Below are 19,765 nucleotides of genomic sequence, written 5' to 3'. Positions count from 1 at the left end.
TGATTTCTTTTGCACCAACACGTTCCTGACGCCCAGTTTCCACCGCAGAAAAGGTAGTACCAGTATTGCACAAGTCAGAAGCACCTACGCGAACCAACCTTGATTTATTTACCCCTAAATCCTGCTGCTGGCTGGTTCTCAGAAGGCCACCAAGAAGAAGTTATTGGAAAGGATGGAAAAGGAGACAAATTTAGGGTGGACATGTATCAGCTGTTTGGTCCGGTTTCAGTTTAGAGCGTTTATCAGGAAGCACAGGAGCAGTCGTTGATATCAACCCCACCGACCACGGGGGAGGCAGATGTGTTGCCACAGTGGGCAGTTTGAGCCTGCTGCCCTCTCTGAAACCTACCTGGGGATTACTGGATAAGAGGATTGCCAAGTGGAGGGATTTGATTTTATAGAATTAAAACTGTAATTCTCTCCATCCCAGCCATGCCACAGTGCAACCATTATTATCATCCGCCCCCCGTTTGCCCCCGGTGCCATGCTCTTTTATGACACACATACTTCATTACTGCATCGTGTGTCCTACATTTAACCAGCATTGATTTAACGGTCAAAAGGAGTTCATCACGTGCTGGTGGAAGTTTTGCCATAAGTTTGTTGGTTGGAGTAAACAGTGAGTGCTGTAGTGGTTTGGATGGTGGATGCTGAGCCTAAACGACCCAGATAAGCCTCCCTGGAACGTGACAACCATCCCCACTGAAGGGGAAAACAGTCAGCCCTACAATATAATGGACAAGCGTGTTAGAGTTTGCTATATTTGAGTATTATTTGCATAGTTAGCTCTGAAAAAATCTATGGTTTCTTTGCCCTGTTTGTAGTGCAGCAGTAGTCCCACCACGCTGCAGATTTTGGGCTGTTTTCCAGTTTTTGCTACCAGATTGAAAAGGACTGATGCACCTTTACAGCTTCACATGTGGGCAGAATTTATTTGATTTCTGTAAACAGAACAACAGAGTGTACCACAGATGCCAAAACCAGACAACTTTTAACCAGGAAACTGAGTCTTGAGTCCTGTGTGGGCCCATTTTTCAGTTTGGGGTGTTTTCAGAGGCTATTATTGGTTATTAATAGAAGAAAATCATGGTTTGGGTTGAAATAAAGTGTTTGTTGCTTATCTGAAGTCGATGCATCTACTACAACAGCCTCCAGCTGCAGGTTAAATATCTGGATTCCTCAAAATCTTCAAGAACCTCAAAGATGTCCAGCAGCTTTCATACCAAGCACTTTCGACCACTTTGACCTGGCACTTCTTTGAAAGCACCACCAGAGGTTGTTTGCATCTTGAACGTATTTTCAGGTCACGTTGACAGCTTCTGAAACAGCCTATGGGGTTGCTGTTGGAGGACAGTCTTGACAGATGGCATAACCTGAGTGTTTACTTGTCAAACAAAGGCTGGGAAAAGACGACTGTATTTTCTTTCCACCAGTCTGCCTCACTCTCACTCCTGTGCATCCGATTTTCCCAACTTTTCCTCCTCCCCTTTGGTCTCCTCCCCGTATGTGGCACTCTGTATTCGGTGACCCTCAGCTACCACTCCGGGCTCAGGTCAAACAGAATTACTGAGGAATGTCCCTCTGTTCAATGGCTGGCCCAGTGGGCCTCAGCATGGGAGCACTTCCCCTTCATTGACAGCCAGAGGACTTTCATTTTGAAGTAGGGAGGGGGTTGAGGGCTCCTTCCAGACAAACTTTCCCATATAATTCCCAGAGTCTTTGCAGCACTGATCGGCACCGTGGAGCCGTAAGCCAGTTTAATGATGTGTACGTGTGAGGCACATCTCAGGATCTCGCCCGCTTGAGTCTTGTTGAGACACTCTGCTTCTGTGACTGCAGGCCATCCAGCTCAATTAAGGCTGCTTTGAATGCATTCCTCCCCCCTATCCCCCTCGAACTGCACATAGGAACCCTAAAAACAGTATGCAGAGCTTCGTCAGGCTAATACAAACCTGTTTTTGCCAATACATCATCTGAAAAAAAAAAAAATCTTGGTAAAGAATCCTGACATTTTGCAAAGCAGCTATTTTTTTGGATGCAAACAGCCAGAACACATTTAATTCCAACTGAAGTCTCATGCTTTGGATGTTAACAAGTTGGAAATGCAGAACAATTGGACTATCAGATGTCTTTTTTTCTTCCTCTTTCCTCCTCTCTCTCCCCGTTGGCTCAAGTTAGAGCAATGTCACTTGGGAAAAATATAAAGTTTAATGGTCCGACACAATTTATAACCAATAAAAGGCTTTTATTTGCTAGCTATCAATGGCCTATTGCATGAACTGACTGTTTTGCCTGGAGACAAAGCATTGCCCAGACACCCTCGCTGACTGTTAAGTGATGTCATTAGAGCTGGGGCATTTTTGTGGTTTCTAAACAGATGAACTTGCTCCATGTGAGTTCAAAAAGGTGCGAAAACTTCTGGGTAGGGTTTTTTTTTTTTGCATTTAAACTGCCTGTTTTCCAGTCAGAACTGGCTTAAAATATTGCCTCTGAAAGCATCTTGGCTTGCAAATTTTTTCCTTTGTAAGAGCTTTTATTGATAAGTCTTAGTCTTGGAAGGGGGGGGGGGGCAAATCCCCAAATTGGATTTGTTTTTTAGGTCATAGCACTGCATGCCAACAGTTTACAAGATAATATGGTGTTGTCCTTGTTTATTTTACACAGGCTGACACACTTTCACAGTGCGTGCACGCACCTCACAAGTTTTCTCGCTCAAAGCGGTCTAAGCCTGATTTGCCAGCGCTCCCACTTGTTTCATATTCCTCTCCTCGTCACGGTGACGCTTTCAACGGAGCGAGCCGTTTATGAGGTTGGAAAAGGGGGTCAGTGTCGTATTTGAGGTTGCGCGGGGGCGGGGAATGTCAACAAACTTCAGCTCCCCTCTATCTTGGCTGTAAATTGTCGGATAATAGTGGGAGAAACATGCGGGACCGTGTCCAGAGGCTGAAGGTGTTGGCGCAGCTGGAAAGGAAATGGAGAGAGGCTGCTGGAGAATTTCACCTTTTGAAGCTGTAAAACTCTTTTCCCAACACTTCTCTTGTTGTATTTTAGCCGTTTGGTGACAGTCTTTACTTAGAGTGAATTACGGCAGCGTGCAGACGCTTTTAACTGCTTGGTTACCAACATGCCAGAGGGCAAGAACAGGAGCGCTATGGCAATTTTGTGAACACGTAAAAGAGAATTACTGGGACCAGACATACTTAAAGATGGAAGCTACAGTGCAAAGTGACTCTAAGTAAAGCGATGCAACTAAATGCATGAAAAACAGTACACATGGAGAATAGTTATATTAATGCCATGGCTTTTGCAACAGCTGCCCAGGAACACTGAGGACACATATGTGTGCCCGCAGAGGTGGGTGGCAGTAGAGATGGCTGACCCTTGGCTCGAATGCGTCTGTTTGCAGCACCTTTGTCTTTATTGTATATGCAGTGGCCGCTTGTCCGCTTCTGTAAAGGGCTACTGTTTGCCTGCTTCTCTGAAAACGATGTGTTGACAGCTGTTGTAAAATACCCTGTAGCCTCTGCATGGTCTCCATGAGTCAGCAGAACCTTCTAGCATTGTAGTACAGTAGTACACATGAGTCTCTGTTTCCCAGTTACCTCAATGCAGGCTAGCCGGGGTGTGAAATACAGAACAATGGATGAAATGTGTGACTTGGTTATATGTATGTGGGTGCATATATAGGACTGAACATGCAAAGGGTGCTACATTAGCATTTGCATCTTCTGGCAGTAATGCACTGTTCAGGGTTACTGGACTTTTAAAGCTGAGAAGCCTGTGTGGAAAGGCTCACTGGAGTGGGAGTTATTAAAACCTTCTGATGGTAATTTTATTGGAAAAAAAGGGGGTTGTAGAGCCATTTAGCAGGCAGCAACCAGTAAGTTCAAATCAGCAAAGGCTTGAACATGTTCGTGCGTCCTTAATGATTATATTAATCTGAAGTCTTCTGAAAATGTTGCTTTGTGCCTAAATATGCACCATGCTCACTTTTCCATTGAAGATGCAATACTACTGAGTTCTAGTAACCTTTACTTGTCACTTTCAACAAAGTACATCTCACAGTAGCGGATAGCCATGTGCAAAACTATGGCTACCTGCTACTGTGAGATCTACTTTCCATCCATAACATCCAGTTCATGGGTCACAGGGGAGCCTACCTCAGCTGTCATGGAGTGAGAGGTGCGGTGCCCCCTGGACTTGTTGTCAGCCCGTTACGCTCCAACCACGTACGTATATGTTGCATGTACCGTGGCCTAGATCATAATCGCTTTTTTAAGACTTTCTTACAATAATTTGAGAACAAACTAAGGGTTCACGGAGATATTTTTTGGCATCTAACATGATCAAATAAGCAGATGTTTGAACATGCTTCTGTATCTGCCAAAAAAAGTCCTTTTCAGATTCTCCTTTCTATTACTATCTCCTTCCAAACATGTATCATGTTTAAAGGAGCACTTTGGTCACCTTTCCATAAACGTTTTAAGGGTAGTAAGTCACTTCTAGGAAGCCTTAATTATCCCATTAAACAAGGAACAAGTGTAAAAACATTGCAGGCTGCTGTCCACCCTTGTACATCCATTCATTTCCTTGAGGACTTGAGCCCAGCAGTCATGGTGTGAGAGGCGAGGCACGCCTTGGACAGGTCGCCTAGGTGAAATTGAGTTTGAAGGTTGAGACAGTTACTCACATATTAAGACTTCTTTATTGTAATTTGAAAGAAAACTGCAGGTTCATTGAGTAGAACAAACAAGGTCATAGTAACTCTTTATCATCACTTTTAACTAGATACAAGTCATGTTAGTGGACAGACATATATAAAAATCCTGTATACTGTGTCCAACGTTGCACATATGGTAAATATTTTGCGTGAACTGACCAGAAACTTCAATCAGCTTTTGAAAGCTGAAATGGCTGCTCATTGGAGGAGGATTAGAGAGACTTTTGACTTCAATAATTTGAGTGAAAACTGACTGGAAGTGAAAACTTTCCAGCAATGAAGCAAGTTGTTCCTTTCTGTTAATATAATGGCATCTCATCCTATGAACTTTTAATGAATACAAGGTATATGTTTGTACTCTTAAAGACGTCTTTAAAGAACAATTTACGTCACATGACCTATATCTGAATGACAGTGTCACTTAAACAGACCGATGAAGGTCTCAGCAACACATACCATGTCTAAAAGGATGGAAAAACATTTGAGAGTCTTGTAAAAACTCAATGTTGATGGAAAGACTATCACAGTAACTGATCAGGTTCAGCTTAATAGCAGATTGCTCAGCACCATCTCATTTTCCACCCAGGTCACCTGTAAATACCCAGACAAAGACATCAGCATGCCTCAAAAGAAGCACTTATTAGAAGATCAAACAGCGCCTAAAATCCTCCCACACGTCGCCCTCTTAGTGTCACAAATGTTTCTGTACCTTTCCAACACAAACCCACCTATTTCATACCACTTCGGTCAGGTGAGCAAGTAAAATAGCCGTCTTAGTCTCTTGATTGTCCTCACTCTTCACCACATCACCAATTTTACAATTCATTTCATCCTGCTTCTGTCTATGATAGCAGGCTTTTATTGCTGCCTTTAAGCGTGGCGTCTTGGCACACGCTGAGACATTCTTGGCCTTTAGACACAGTTGGGCTTCATCTCAAGCGTACAGAGCCTGTATAGATCTGCAGAGATGTTTTGTGTTCATCTCTGGAGAAATATAATAATTTCCCAGGGAAGAAAAAATAAAAAACAGGTTTTGTTTATCTTGTCCGATTCCGCTTCACAAAAAACAGGAGAACTCCTATATCATGAGGTAATTGCAGTCTTTTGTGAAATGTGCCTCACTTAAACTCAATTATGTGTCAGAGGGTGCGACATAAGTTAGACAGCCATCACTGGGGAAAATTTTAAGCAAACACAAGATTACAACCTGTTGGAGTGTGAGTACGTGGCTGGGAATGCTTTTTGATAAGCTCTGTTTTCCTTCTCTTGCCCCATTTCCACGTATGCCCTCAACTGTGTTTGCTAAGGTACAGCGACAGCACCTTTCCAGTTTGGAGTCATCTCTCATTTATGAATTGCACATGAAAGATTCAAAGTTGTCTGTAAATGTGTGTGTGTGCATGTCTTTGCATATCTTTGCAAGTGTGTTTGTACATGTGTGCTCAGCCATGTGTTTAAGATTGCCCCTCCGTGTGATCATGTCTAGCCCCATCCTCATTCTTCATGAGCCACGCTGGTGAGTAAACCCTCCCGACAGACAAGAAAGGCAGGGAGGCGGGCGGGTGCTGCGGCCATTTTTAAAGCACATCTGCTCATCCGCAATGTTTCGTTTCGTCTGGACAGGAATGCATCTGTGGCTTGGAAACAATTGAGGTCAGGCCCTGCTCGCAGAATAAGAAAACATTTAGGGAGACAGACAGACAGCCAGGCAGGGGTAATCCACGCTTGGCAAATGCATTCCTCTCAGAGGATTCCTTATGTCTGATCTTTGTTACTTCATAAGTTTTGGAGATGTTCTGGCCCACTAAACAGTGCATTTAAATCACCGTCTTCACTCTGATTTTGAAGATTTTTGCAGAATTCTTTGAAGAGTTTCATGCCTCTGCAGGTGGCAGCCAGAGGCATTAAGCTATTCCACCCCATACATATTTGTGATACTGTCTTAAACACCCTAAAAACACCATCAAAATTTCACAAATGTAATCAGATGAAAACAGATGGCATATTTCCACATATTTCAGCAACACCAACGATGGTGATGAATGGACTGGTACTTATGGAGCGCTTTTATACTCTGTTTAAGCACTCAAAGTGCTTTCTAACTACAAGATTCATTCATTCAAGCACACATTCATACCACCACTTTTTTCCTATGCCTAAACACTCTTACGGCCAGAGGGGCAAAATAGCGTGTGAGAGCGCTGATATGTGTTGTTTAGTTTTGTGGGTGATTTACAAAAGTTGCACTGTATTTTAAACCCCGGCGCAGTCAGCTTTCCACTTGGTAGCGTCTCGCCTGTCCCCAAAGACCCAGTCGCCTTCTTTAGAAACAGCCAAACTCAGAAACTTATCTGCCAGTTCGGCAAACAGTCTGAACAGAGTAGTGGCTGGCATATCTGCTCTTTAGGAGTGCTTGCAGTTTTTCTTGACTCACTGTATCTGTAGTGGGAATTAGCATTTGAAAGAGTTCTGGCAATATGAGACAAGAGACATTAATCACTTTGACAATTTTGATTGATTGATTGAGATATATGAAAAATGTTAGGCTTTTTGTAAAAGCTGTTTGTCCTGATGAATATCTAAGCGCAGGTTTTATGTCCTTTATGTCCACTGAAATCAAAGCTGAAACTCTTCCTATTACTTTAGGTAGGAGTGTGGTCTGTTTAACACGACTTGACTCTACTGTCTTGAACATGGAAGACTAGGAGACTTCTTGAAGGACATCCATTGAACACATGGAAGAATTAATAAGATTTTGCTTGTCAAAGTGTCTCCAAAAGCCACATTTTAGACCACAACTCAAGAACTTATCCACTGATTGTGCCAATTTTTCTACATAGACACTTAATAGGATAAAAGAAGCAATGACTTTTGGGGGTTTTGAAGATTTCCCTGAAGTTCTTTTAAGTGGGAAAGGCAAAAAAAAATTTCACACAGTCTAGTTCACAGAGATTGCCGCCTTCAATCACACGCTCCAAGATTATGTCAATTCTTAGAGTCGGAGGGGAAAAAAAAGAAAACAAAGCTACCCGCTGCGTTCTGTCAGACTCCTGTGAAGTACCGAGGGCTAGATGTTATCTCGGAGGGAAAAGCATAAACAACTCGGAGCGCTCAACATGTTGTTGACTTTGGATTAATCTCGCGAATCGTGATCATCTCAACTCGCCTAACTACATTGCTCAGTGTAGCGCACACGTGTCCAAACAAAGTCCAGTACGCAGCTCCTTAAATTAAAACTAAGTATGAGTCATGATAAAGTTATGTATGGGTGTTGAGATGACCCACATTCTTAGTGTTTGTCAAGCACGCTGTTATCCAGATTCACATCACAGGGAGGCATTTATCATACATACTTGGCCAGACTAACAGTGTTTCTGAGTATCTAATGTAGATTATTGCTCCACAACATCAAACAAGGAATATGTTGCTGATTAGAAACGTTGTCTTTTTGGAAAATAAAGATGTTATTAGGCCACATGGCAGCCTGAAAAGGCGTGTGCTCTTTGTGTGCTCACAGCAGAACCTCATCACATTTCACCTCGTCAATAATTGATGGTCTTCGGTGGTGAGGTAAGGCTCATTGTGCCGGGTTGTCTGGCTGCCTGGCTGGCTGGATGGCTGGGTGTGTGAGGTGCTGACATGTGGCTCATGTTTTTCCGCTGCCCTTCACTGCAGACGGGGGTCCGTGACGAGCGACAGGAGGTCAGGAACCAGCTGTGGCTGGGAAACAGGGGATCGCCGCGGGTCAGGCCACTCCTCGCCATCCACCGCAGCGCTTCGTGGTGATTGATTGAACCTGCCTAATGCATTGGGACCAATTGAACGGTCACAGATGTGCGAGCCCCACCCCCTCAGATGCCTGTGCAGATGAAAGTGTTTACACCGACGCTGATTTTGATGCCATCTCGGCATTTCAGGTTCGACTGCAGAAAGGAATTCTTGCATTAAAGTCTTAAGGAAATGATGCTTTAATGATACGTTGCCTTTGTTGGCACATGACGTTTTAATTACACATAATGAAGTGGGACTTTCTCAAGTTCATTTTCTCCATGAGAATGTCAGGGAACCCATGCAGAACATGAGAAATTAGAGTTGTGCAAATCCATTTCACACCCCATCTCGACTTTACTCTTTTGGCAGTTGTAACTCTGTTTTCCTGTCAGGCTGGCTTGGATGTTGTAACTTATCAAACGCATCGGTAAGCCCATTGTCCCGCACTAGGGTTTGAGACTGGGTTGATTTTTGGGGGGGGATCGGTACAGAGAAGGTTACATAACACAGTTGTAGAAGGATTAAGGATGGGAATGACCGGTCCGGAGTCAGGATCCCTCTGAAGAGGGTGCCCTATGTGGGCCATGGGGATTGCGTGCGTATCAGGGCTCTTAACACAGCGGGAGTGCAGACGCTAATACATAAATGCATGGCAGCTCTGCTCTCATCCAAACATTTATGCATCCCTCCTGGCCACTCTGTGTACAGTTGTGGCTAAGAACGATTGAAATGTTTAGCTCTCCCATAAGCCTCGATGACAATACTAGAGAGATGGTTTATATTTATGCATCTTTTATGCATCAGGATGCATGTGTTTATGTCAAAGTAAGTAACTTCTGCAGGGAAAAAGCTGAACCACTATGTGGTGTTTAAGAGGACAGATTAAACGCACTTGATAGTGGTGTACAGTACCGCGAGGGAAAGAGGAAACCAAAATACAGGAGACAGCGCTTCTCCCTCTTTCATTATGTGCTTAGCAGCAAACAATGTACAATGGATTAAACCACCTGTATGGAAGAGCCGTGATAACAGTGATGAAAACACGGGCTAAACGTCCGCCTCCCACAATGCAGTTCAAAGCGCAGGGCTCCATAACATGTCAGCTCAAGCTGTGATTGATCCTCTCCCGGCCCTGACAGGTCGTGTCTTTGCATGCATGCACGCCACCGCCGCTGCGACGCTAGAGGAAAGAGCGGGTGCACACGGAGGGTTTACACAGCGTCTGAGCTCGGGAGACTGAGCAGAGGAAACAGGGTTGATCTGCTGTGAATGCGGCGGGGCGGGTGTCATGTTCGTTCTGCGCCGCGCTGTCTGTCTTATCTCAGAGACGGGGCGGTGTTTGACGCTGAAGGAAATGCATGTGAAAAGGAAGGACGTGATCTGTGAGGTGTGTGGGTGGATGGCAGGTAGTGCGAGTTAAGAATATAACAAAGCAGGTGCACAAACCAGGCATGTAAGCCAAGATTTTCATCATAAACTAGATGTTAAATCACAGTTTAAGCTTTAAGTGGCCTCTACTAGAGCTGCTTTATATGATTTATAGTTCAAAATAAGCCTTATTTATCTTACACAAAGCCACTGTCTGAAACCAGCTCCTTCCTTTATGAAAACTTCATCCTGACTGGTCCCGCTTTACAAACAGAGATTAAACAGCAGGTGGGTGGGGCTTCTGTGATGACTGTGTTAGGGCTAACTGCTCATTTGGAGCCAAGAGTAGAAAAAAAACTGTCTGAAACTGACTTTGTTTGAAGCCTGAGCCTGTGACTCACAAACTGAGCTCAGTATTTGAACACTTGACCATGTTTAATACAAGCATGTGGTGGAGGCCTATCTCCCCTCACCACACTCCCTGCTGGTAGCTGATGCCCTCAGGGGTTGGTGCATTGGTGGTTCTTGGTGTCCGGGGCTGGGCGCTCAGGTATGCACCGCTCACTCCCGGTGGCTACTTGGCGGGGCCCGATGCCTGTCGCTCGGTCAGGCCTCTTCCGGGCAAAGGGGCCCTCGGGCCTCCGGCCTCGGGGCCTGCAACTCGGTTCACTCTGGCACAGCTGGCTGCCGGCAGAGCCGGCGGGCACGCCAGTGCAGCCCCCTCTGGCTTCTGCTCCGTGGCTACTGGGTGACCCCCTCGTCTGGGGATCTCCTCAGCCCTTCCCAGGAAGGTGGCACGGATGCCCCTCCGGTGGTGCTCCTTGGGCTCTCGCACTCTGGGTCCTCTGGATGTCTGGAGCCTGGATCTCCTCCATGCCTGCTTCATGCCCTGGGGGACGGGGCTATGGGCCTCCACACCCTCTAGCAGACCGTTACATGGGGAAACCTTTTGTATACAAGCGTGTTGATCCACACAGGTGTGCACACGGGTGTTCACTGTTCGTAGACATAAACTACACCTTTCTTAGCTGCTACTTCAAAGCACATTGTGCGCTGTCGGTCCTGCGTGCTGCACAACAACTTTCAATATTTAGTATTTACTGCTGTTCACACTCAGCTAGATTAACGTGATGGTGTTGTGTTTAGTATGTTGCTTTGTTTTTGTTTGGTTTTTTTGCTTGTCTTTTCTTCTTTTTCTCTCAACAGGTGATCCAAGAGATTTTTTTTTTTCTCTTTCTCTTTGTCTTTATAAGTGCCCTTTCTCACTGTCCCTTTTCCTTCTGTTTTCTTTTCCTTCCTCTCTTTCTTTCTCCCTTTCCTATCCCCCAGTCATGTCTGTCCCATCTGTAACAACTGAAAATAAAATAAATAATAACAACAAAGTTTGATCAAATGGACCAATACGGCAATGCCATGATGATCCATTTGGCAAAATAAATCCATTTGGTATCCTTGTTGGTCTTCAGACAACAATTCTGACGGCTTAAGAACCAAATGGGACAGACAAAAAAAAAAAAAAAAAAAAAAAAAAAAAATACAAGCATCCTCCATTGTAACTGTACTCTTAAGTGCATTTGTGACTGGGGTTATCAGGTGGTTTGGGTATCTCCACTGGTGCTTGGTGGCATTCCCTTGTTTAGTAAGTCATCACTGCTATCAGGTGATTGCAGTCAGCAGGATAAACTAGAGGCCCACACCTCTCGCTACCGGCTGCTGAAACTCACTGAGCCAAGCTTCGTGACGGGTTTCAGCGGAGGTGGAAAGTGTGCACACGGTCAGCTGTCAGCTTGTGCTTTCATCACAAGATCAGGATGTACAGGACAAACGCATCAAGTGTGAAATATACAAAGTTGGGCTTTGAGTCCAAAGAGAATCATTCACTTTTCTGCCTCAGTGAAAATGTTTTCAGCTCATTTAAAGGACTTTATATATATATATATATATATATATATATATATATATATATATATATATATATATATATATATATATATATATGCAGGGCTGAAAATCTAAGCAAACATGGAAGTGTACAAAACTGCAGTTCCTCAAGTGGCCACTTGAGGCTCACTCTAAGGGTCCCATATTAAAATAAACAGGATTACAGCGTGCTAATCTTCTGCAGCTATATTGGGGATACCTGTTTAAAATAATGTGTTATTAGGGCTGCTAGCATTAAGCTAACCATTAGTGAGCTTGTCATGCTTTCTTCTAGGTCCAAAAATTCAAGATGGTGACAGCTGTAATGGTAATATCTAGAATCCAAAAGTCCACAAACAAAAGGGTGATGTCACTGTGGCCACATACATCTTTTATATACATTCTATGGGCAATAACCACAAACAATCTGACAGGTTATAAACAAAACCCAGATTATCCTGACTTATGTGGGAAAGCTCTGGCTTGTCTGTTCTATTCGCGTCTTCCCACTGTGACGGATTACATGCTTTCAATATGGTTTTGATAATTTGGCTGCATTGCTGTCCAAACTGTTGGCTGATTGTTTGCCTGCTCATGTTTCTAGCCCCTGTAAAACTTTGTTAATGTTATCATAACCACTCGAAACAACGTCCATAACTGGGAAAACAAGACCCGGGTTGTTATAAACTGGAATTATCCTTTAAAATGAGGCGTTTAGGGACCGCGTGCCTGCGTTTTGACCCGTTTGGACGACATTCATGAGAACATGTGGAGGGAAAAATGAAAACATCGTAATTAATGTGTTAACATGGCTCTTTGCATACCAAACTAGAGCCTTCTACGAGAGATGGTCTTGAGATAAACTCCCTGACTCTAACAGCCGTCAGGTTGGACTCTGACTATTTCGGGGCCAGTTTACACAGCTGGTAAAAGTTTACGACGTGATGGATCTCGCATCCATTGGGGTTGAAATGCACATGACAAATTTAGAGTGGAATATGTCAGCCTAAACACAGGCATAAACACACACAGAGTACATTACAGATTGCATTCATGTGCGCTTGAATGCAGTTCAGATATCATATAATTCCACACCAGCGCCAACTGGATGCAAGACGTCGCCAGTGAGCGTTTTGCGCTGGAATACTGTTTTGACTACCGCTCGTGCCAATTACTATAATTACGTTTAACACAGAATGTCAAATTGTTCTATATTTGGCGGCAATTTTTGCCTCCGGGCGCAGTTGGCTCATGCTCCGTTGCTCCTGGAACATGCCTGTACATAAGTGGCCTGAAACTTAACCCTTTACAGGGCTGTGACGCTCAGCCATAACACAGACTGGAGGAATGCCAGGCCGGTCCCGTTTAACAAAACAATATCTGCAGTGAGAACTTCCAGAGACTTTTTTTTTTAAATGAAGGTGGTGTAATGGTGTACAGTGTGCTGTAATGGGAAGAGACACATTGTGTAATGTAAACACGAGTGTATTAGTCAGGTGTGGGGCATGCGTTCACACGGATCTCTGCACAGATCCGTGTGAATTTATGAATGCAGTAACCAATGCAGTAAAAGTCCAGAATACACACCCAAACGCACACGCGCACACACCCCTGCTTGCCTCACAGCATCGGCACCCTGCTTGAGTTCCTCCTGAATTCGTCACCGCCACAGTGCGTGTTTCACAATCAGCTCGCTCAGCTCGCCTTTGTCTTAATCAGTGTCTTCCCATTAGAGGAATCACTGAAGTGGGAATGCCATCCAGAAGCAGGAGCAGGAGAAACGTAGCCCACTTTGCTTTTTTCCTGTTCAGTCCAGACGGTCGATTCATCCATCAACCATACAAGCCCCTACCCCACCCGCCCCTGTCAGCTGTCTCTTAATCACCGGGGGGTTTTCCCTCCGACAGGTAAGCCGCTCAGAAACAACGATGTCTTGTCAAAGACTGCGAGGCGGTGAGGAGTTGTTACTCATGAGCTATTTTTGGGGGGTTTGGGTGTCTTCTATTTTTGAAGAAATGTGAAAAATGTGCAGGTGATTGGGATTACTCGGGGCTGTCTGGTGTATCAGCTTCTTTATTGGGTCCCACAGCCCCACATTAGGTGTGCTGTGAAGACAAAACAGTCGGGTACAAGACTTTGACAGAAACTTTGCTCCTGAGCTGCACACCTAAGATTTTGTAAGACGATGCAATTCATTTATTAGGTTTGTTTTTTTGACTGATTACTGTCTTTTTCCTGTAAGTTAATTATTTTCAAGCATTTTTTAAAGCAATTATCATATTTACATCCTAGCAGACCTGGCTTTCAAGCCGGTCTGCAGAAACATTAATAAGTGGGTGATAACACATCATGCGCCTCTTGTAATGCATGTAGAGTACTATATTTACAACAATAATGACTTGAACAGATTCACTCAGAGGCTACGCTGCCAAAGGAGACTTTTTGATCCCCTTACACATTTGTTGTTTTCCCAGAAATCCTGATAGAAACACATGTATACTGACAAGCCTTCAGCAAACACATTCACAGTCTGGCTTGTCCTGGAGGACTGCTTCAGTTGTTGTGGATGCCTCAGGAGGGGCTTTAAAACAGGGTTTTTTATTATCCGTGCTAGTGTGCCAAGATTTATCCCATTAAAGTCTGGAATGCCCTCACGTGGGAAACGGATTGGATGTGCACAGTCAATTTCTTTGTTCAGCTCTGTGCGTATTTGTGTGGAAGAGTTTGTTATGAGTGTGTGTCTGCCTGTAAGGCTGTAGGGTCTGGCGCGAGGATGCCCAGCTTTTTTTTCTTTTTTTTTGTTTCCTCTGAGCTATTTTTGTCTGGATAGAACCGCAAACTCTGTTTTGCGTAGTTAGCCGACGACCTCGCCTCCTCCGTGTGTGTGTCTGCTGGTTTGCTTGCAGGCGTGTGTGGGTTCTGCCGAAGTTGGAGATAGATGGAGGGCAGAAGTGTTGGTTTCTTGTATAGTGAGCTGATATTGATCTTGAATATCTGATACCAACCACTTAGTAAACAAGAAATGATTAGCTAACTCGAGGAATTTGATTTGCCCAGTAGAGAGCTTGAGTGTCCTCTGATGATGATAAATTTGATTTTGCAGCAGAGGGGAGGCTTTTCTTTCCATTTTCATCACAGCCTTTAGGCACGAATAGAGGGAGTGAGTCTTAGGTGTGAAGACAGTATGTTTTGGTAAGATAAAAGTAAGATAAAAGATGGAAACAAAACAAGAACAGCTCTAAATAAAAGGAAGACTAAGTGGTTTCAGGTTTGTGAGGTATGATATCCTATTGGATGAATATCAGGATTGATTATCTGGCAGCTGGACTTCTTTATGTTGAAGATCCAAGAGGTTTCTTCAGTTCTAAAATCAAAAGGTGGAAAGTTCCGGGTATTTTAATTCAGTTCAGTTTTATTAATATAGCACCAAATCACAACAAAAGTGCTTTACATTGTAAGGTAAAGACTCCACAATAATACAGAGAAAACCCCAACTATGAATCCCCTATAAACAAGAACCTGGAGAGATTGCGGAGGAAAAACTCCTTTTTAACAGGAAGAAACCTCTGGCAAAACAAGACTTAGCCATCTGCCATGACTGGTTGGGGATGAGGAGAGGGAGACAGGGCAGAAGACAAGTACCCATGCTGGGTGTGCCTTACTGTATTAATAGCTAACTGTAGCAGAATGTACTAAATTGGTGACATTTTGACCAAAATTTTTGACTTGTAAAAGAAATCCAAGTGGTCCCGGGATTGATCCTTGAGGCACACCTTTGGTAAGCTTGGAAAATTATTAGTGGTTGCCTGGTGACTGCATTGAATTTTTGTTTGATTGCAACTAGTTGCAACAACCAGCTGATCAGAGGTTGAGCCTGTAATAGCCTCAATGTCTGGGTGACCAGCTTTGATCTCAAGGTGATTTCACAGGTTGCCTGGTGTGAGGCAACCAGCATCAAACAACTTCGGTCTGAGATTGATTGCTATTGCATTGCAATCAACCTGAGTCACTCTGTGATGTGTCTGTTTGCAATATTAGCAACTGCAAGAATTTCAAAGGCAATGAGATCGCAAATCCATTCCACATAGTCACAATAATGTAAGCTGTGCCACTGTTTTCTTTCACTGCCTTTTTAAAAGCGACTGTTGTATTAAAAGCTAGAAGCTAAATGCTAATTTATGCATTTCATTTATGCGTTTCATTTCGACAAATGTTTTGTCACTCATCCAAGTAACTTTTTCAGTCTAAAGACTTTCAAAATCATCTTCCTGGGATTTACTTACCTGGATGATTAAGCATGCATCGAGGCATTTAGCACCTAAACCTAACCAGTGAAAGAAGTGAGGATAAAAAGAGAAGGAAAAATGTAATTAATGTGCAAGGTCCAAAGAAAACGGACCGAATGGGATCCTTGTTGGAAACCCAACATCCTTCTCTTCCCTACCCTCTGTTGTGATCTTTTAAAGGCTCTTTCCAGCTATCTGGAAACCACGACTGTAGTGCTGGCACCAAGGCCAAAGAGCTACCTTGTGCATAATGGAGACATGTAGGTGGCCCCTCATAAAATTGCATTATCAAACACTCTGGGACAAGAATGGTTTGCATTTTTTACACAACTAGAGTCCCTCATGAATAGCACTTACAGGATCAGTGGACTAGTAGGGAATGAATATGTTTTTGGGTACTTCTTGATTTGCCACTTTGTTAGCACTCAGACCTGGCACACTGGGCTGCTGACTGACTGACCACACACTGACTCATTCTTATTTTCCTTCCCCCTCTCTCTCTCCCCTCCTTCTCCTGTTTCTTTGGTTTAGGGAAAAGCTGGCTGTGGCTCGCCTGCAGAGGGAAGTCGCACGGAGCAAGAGCGAAGGAACAATGGTAAAGTACAGTGGAAGTGCTCGGCCCTATCATCTTCACGAAGCCAGAAAAGCCACAGTGTGTTCACTCCACATACATACCCACACAAAAACCGTCAGGCTCTGCCAAAACTGTTGTGTCGGCCGAGTGTCTCGACACCTCATCAGAAGCTCTTAAAGGCAGTAATCCTGTAGAAATGCACGTGTAGGCAATACCGGACAATAATAGATGCAAGTACAAAAATACTGTGTTGTGTGACAGTTGCCTGTTTGTGGAAAAAGCAGCGCGTTGCATAAATTTGACCTTTTCTACACAAACTACAGGTACTTGAATGCACTGCCAGGCTCCGTGACCATAGAAAGCTGCACACTGCATCGTGTCTCTGGTAGAAAGTGCTGATGTGCTGTTCTTTTATGAGTTCTGGAGGTGGTCATTAGCATACATATGCGCTCAAAGCAGCGTATATGTTCGTGTCTGCGTTTCCGCAAATGTGTCTGAATGCATTTATAGAGTGTGTGTTTGTAAGCGAGGTCAGGAAGCGAGAAGAACCGGGTGATGAAGCGGGGCTCAGCTGATTGCAGCCTCCGAGCAGACGCTCTAACCACAGGCCCAGCTGTTTCACTGCACCCCAGTGACGCCTCTGATTCTCTGTGTGGCAGCAGGCCTAAAGCTACAGCACACAAGGGCCGACACGCTCCGAGATCTCCTCACCGCTCCGTGTGATTATTGATCCCCAAAGGAGGAATGCTCTATTTTTTCTTCATACCTCTTCAGAGTTGAAGAGGTCAGAGCATGGGGTCGGATACTGAGCAGAGCTCCCCCATAGGAGCTGGGCAGGGGTTTGGCATGTTGCTCAAGGGCATTTTAGCACAGTAGATACTGAATTTATTGGCTGTACCAGATGTGTAGCTAAGTTTGTGCTTCGGCTCGTAAATATAGACACTAAAAGAGTGCAGACAAAGATCGGCTTTACCTCTAGGACTTGTTGATGTCAGCAGATGTCAGAGGAAATCACGCTGGAGTCAGCCAGCGCTTACTTTCTGACCTCTGGTTGACTCCTCCAAACTGTCGCCCCCGAGCATGGCCCAGTGTGTGAAACAAGAAGGTTCATTATTGATTTTGAAAAAGGTTCAGCATTGATAGGTTGACACACTGTTGATGAGTGGAATATGAACCTGACCGTCACTGTTCCTTATAGGCTAGTTGTTTAAGTTGTGTCCAGTGTGTTCTGAAATAAAAATGTATATGTAGATGAAACTGATCTGGTGTTAGACCTCAATATTAAGCTATTCAAAAAATTCATTCACTGTGTATGTGTTTGGGTTGTCAGTTTTGGGATTGAGATATTAAAGAAAACATCTGAAACTGAGACTTTGCAAAGTTGTTGGGAAAAAAGTTTTTCCTGCAAGTTTGCGTGATCATATTTTTGTGATGATATTTGGCCGATATGGTCCAAAACAGCCGTCCTTTTTAAGATAAATTTGGGCCAGATCTGACAGACTAAACAGCCCAAAATCAAGTTAGTGTTTGTTGAAGAATAAAAGGGCCACGGACACTCGGTGATTGGTGGTATTTCCCTTTAAAATCAAATTTTGTACAAACCCAAAAGATCTTTGTTTCAACCACAGAATGTCTGTAACAGACTGAAGTAGCCACTTTGAAGTTTGTGGGTTACTGTGTTGAAGCTTCTTGTTTAGTTGTTTGGTCACTGATATCCTACGCTACAGTTACAGTAGGGAAAAAAACAGTAACTGGAGACCTCAGTGTGGCCAAAATGAGTGAGACTGTGTAAGATCAGCACTCATAGTCAGATGAGATCTTCAAAGTGATTTGAGGGCGATAAAAAAGTCAGTCTGCTCTCAGTTTGCAGTTGAATGGGGTCAAATTGACAATTAGATGCAATCTGTTTGTGATAATACAGTGACCGAGTGTGATAAATGATCAAAAAAGGGAAATCTGCTTACGTTCAGACCTGAGCCACAGATCTGAAAAAGAAATTCTTTCACAAACAGCGACATAGTTGCTGCAAGAGGGTGATTTAACTGCAAAATGACATTGGTGCTCGATAACCTTGCTTTTATATAGGAATGTACCCAGAAAACAACCAGTTGTTTGAGTTATATTCTGAATTCCTACTAACTTCTAATGCGTTTGTCACATTGTCCTGTGGTTGATTCATTTCGTGCCCTGAACACAGTTTTCTTGGAGACCCACATTTTGGTCCACCAAACCAAATGCCAGCCATAAGCAGGAGATGTGTTGATGCATGCTCAGTCATCAAGGTAAAGCAAGTCCCAGAAAGCTGAATCTGTTCATCTGGTTGTTGTGTTTTCAGTGGAAAAGTTCTGAAGCCTCCCAGGAATACCAGTGAGAGAGTCGAAGGGAGTCCATTTGGATGTTGCGTTGGATATCCCCACTGAAAACACATCATTCAGATGAACAGATTCAGCTTTCTGGGGCACAAGTAGGAGAGTTCATGTGGACCGCACCAGCAGAGGTTGGTTGCGGTCGCCCCCCAGTTTTTCCTTTCTTTTACCTGCGTGCGCTCACACCAAAGTGTCCACACGTTTGCGTGTCAGCACCTCCTCCTCTAACAGTAACCCAGCTTCCTCTGACCTCAGCGCAGCCCAACCAAAATATATCTTTCACCATGCCGCGAGCCTCCCCAGAAGGCCCGGCTCTCCGACTGACACGACTGGATGACATGCTAATTATTACTTTAGAGGGCGACGTGAGTTACTGTCTGCGCATGCACAGTGTTGAGAGAGGGATGAGTTATCTATGCCAGACAGGAGGAGGGCGAGGGAGGGGGGGTATGGAGGAAGAAAGGGAGGAGGGGGATATCACTAAGCTCCATTTGAAATTGGGATTATCCCCATTGGATTCCCCTTCCACTCTCTCTCTGGCATTCCTAGGAGGCTTCGGAGCTCAGGCGAGGTTCTTCAATAGGAGTGAAAAAAGAGGCTGCTGTGTAAAGGAGATAATTGTCAAAGTGCTGCCAGAGTGAAGTGGAAACTGCAAACCACCCCCAGCCTGCGTCCAGTCATAGACCCCCAAAATCCATCGCCTACTTCCCCAACATCCCCCACATCTTCGCCTGCAAGGGGATGAACCAAGAGAGTCAGA

At 44.2% G+C, this 19,765-nt stretch overlaps 1 protein-coding gene across 8 annotated transcripts in view; it reads left to right on the top strand.

The window, feature by feature from the left end:
• The window catches only part of LOC116332073 (nck-associated protein 5), a 178,036-nt gene that overhangs the window by 75,302 nt on the left and 82,969 nt on the right, over nucleotides 1-19,765 (top strand). For 6 of the 8 annotated variants that reach the window (XM_039606869.1, XM_039606868.1, XM_039606871.1 and 3 more), the window contains one exon: nucleotides 16,597-16,660. In XM_039606869.1, coding sequence (XP_039462803.1) covers nucleotides 16,597-16,660 — 64 coding nt within the window. Of the gene's footprint in view, nucleotides 1-8,395; nucleotides 8,638-16,596; nucleotides 16,661-19,765 lie in introns of all 8 variants that reach the window. The other 2 variants (XM_039606872.1, XM_039606873.1) reach the window with 1 other exon arrangement.

The sequence above is a fragment of the Oreochromis aureus genome, linkage group 23 (assembly GCF_013358895.1).
Source record: "Oreochromis aureus strain Israel breed Guangdong linkage group 23, ZZ_aureus, whole genome shotgun sequence".
In the NCBI taxonomy this organism is placed as follows: Eukaryota; Metazoa; Chordata; class Actinopteri; order Cichliformes; family Cichlidae; genus Oreochromis; species Oreochromis aureus.
This window is presented reverse-complemented; position numbering and strand designations above follow the sequence as displayed.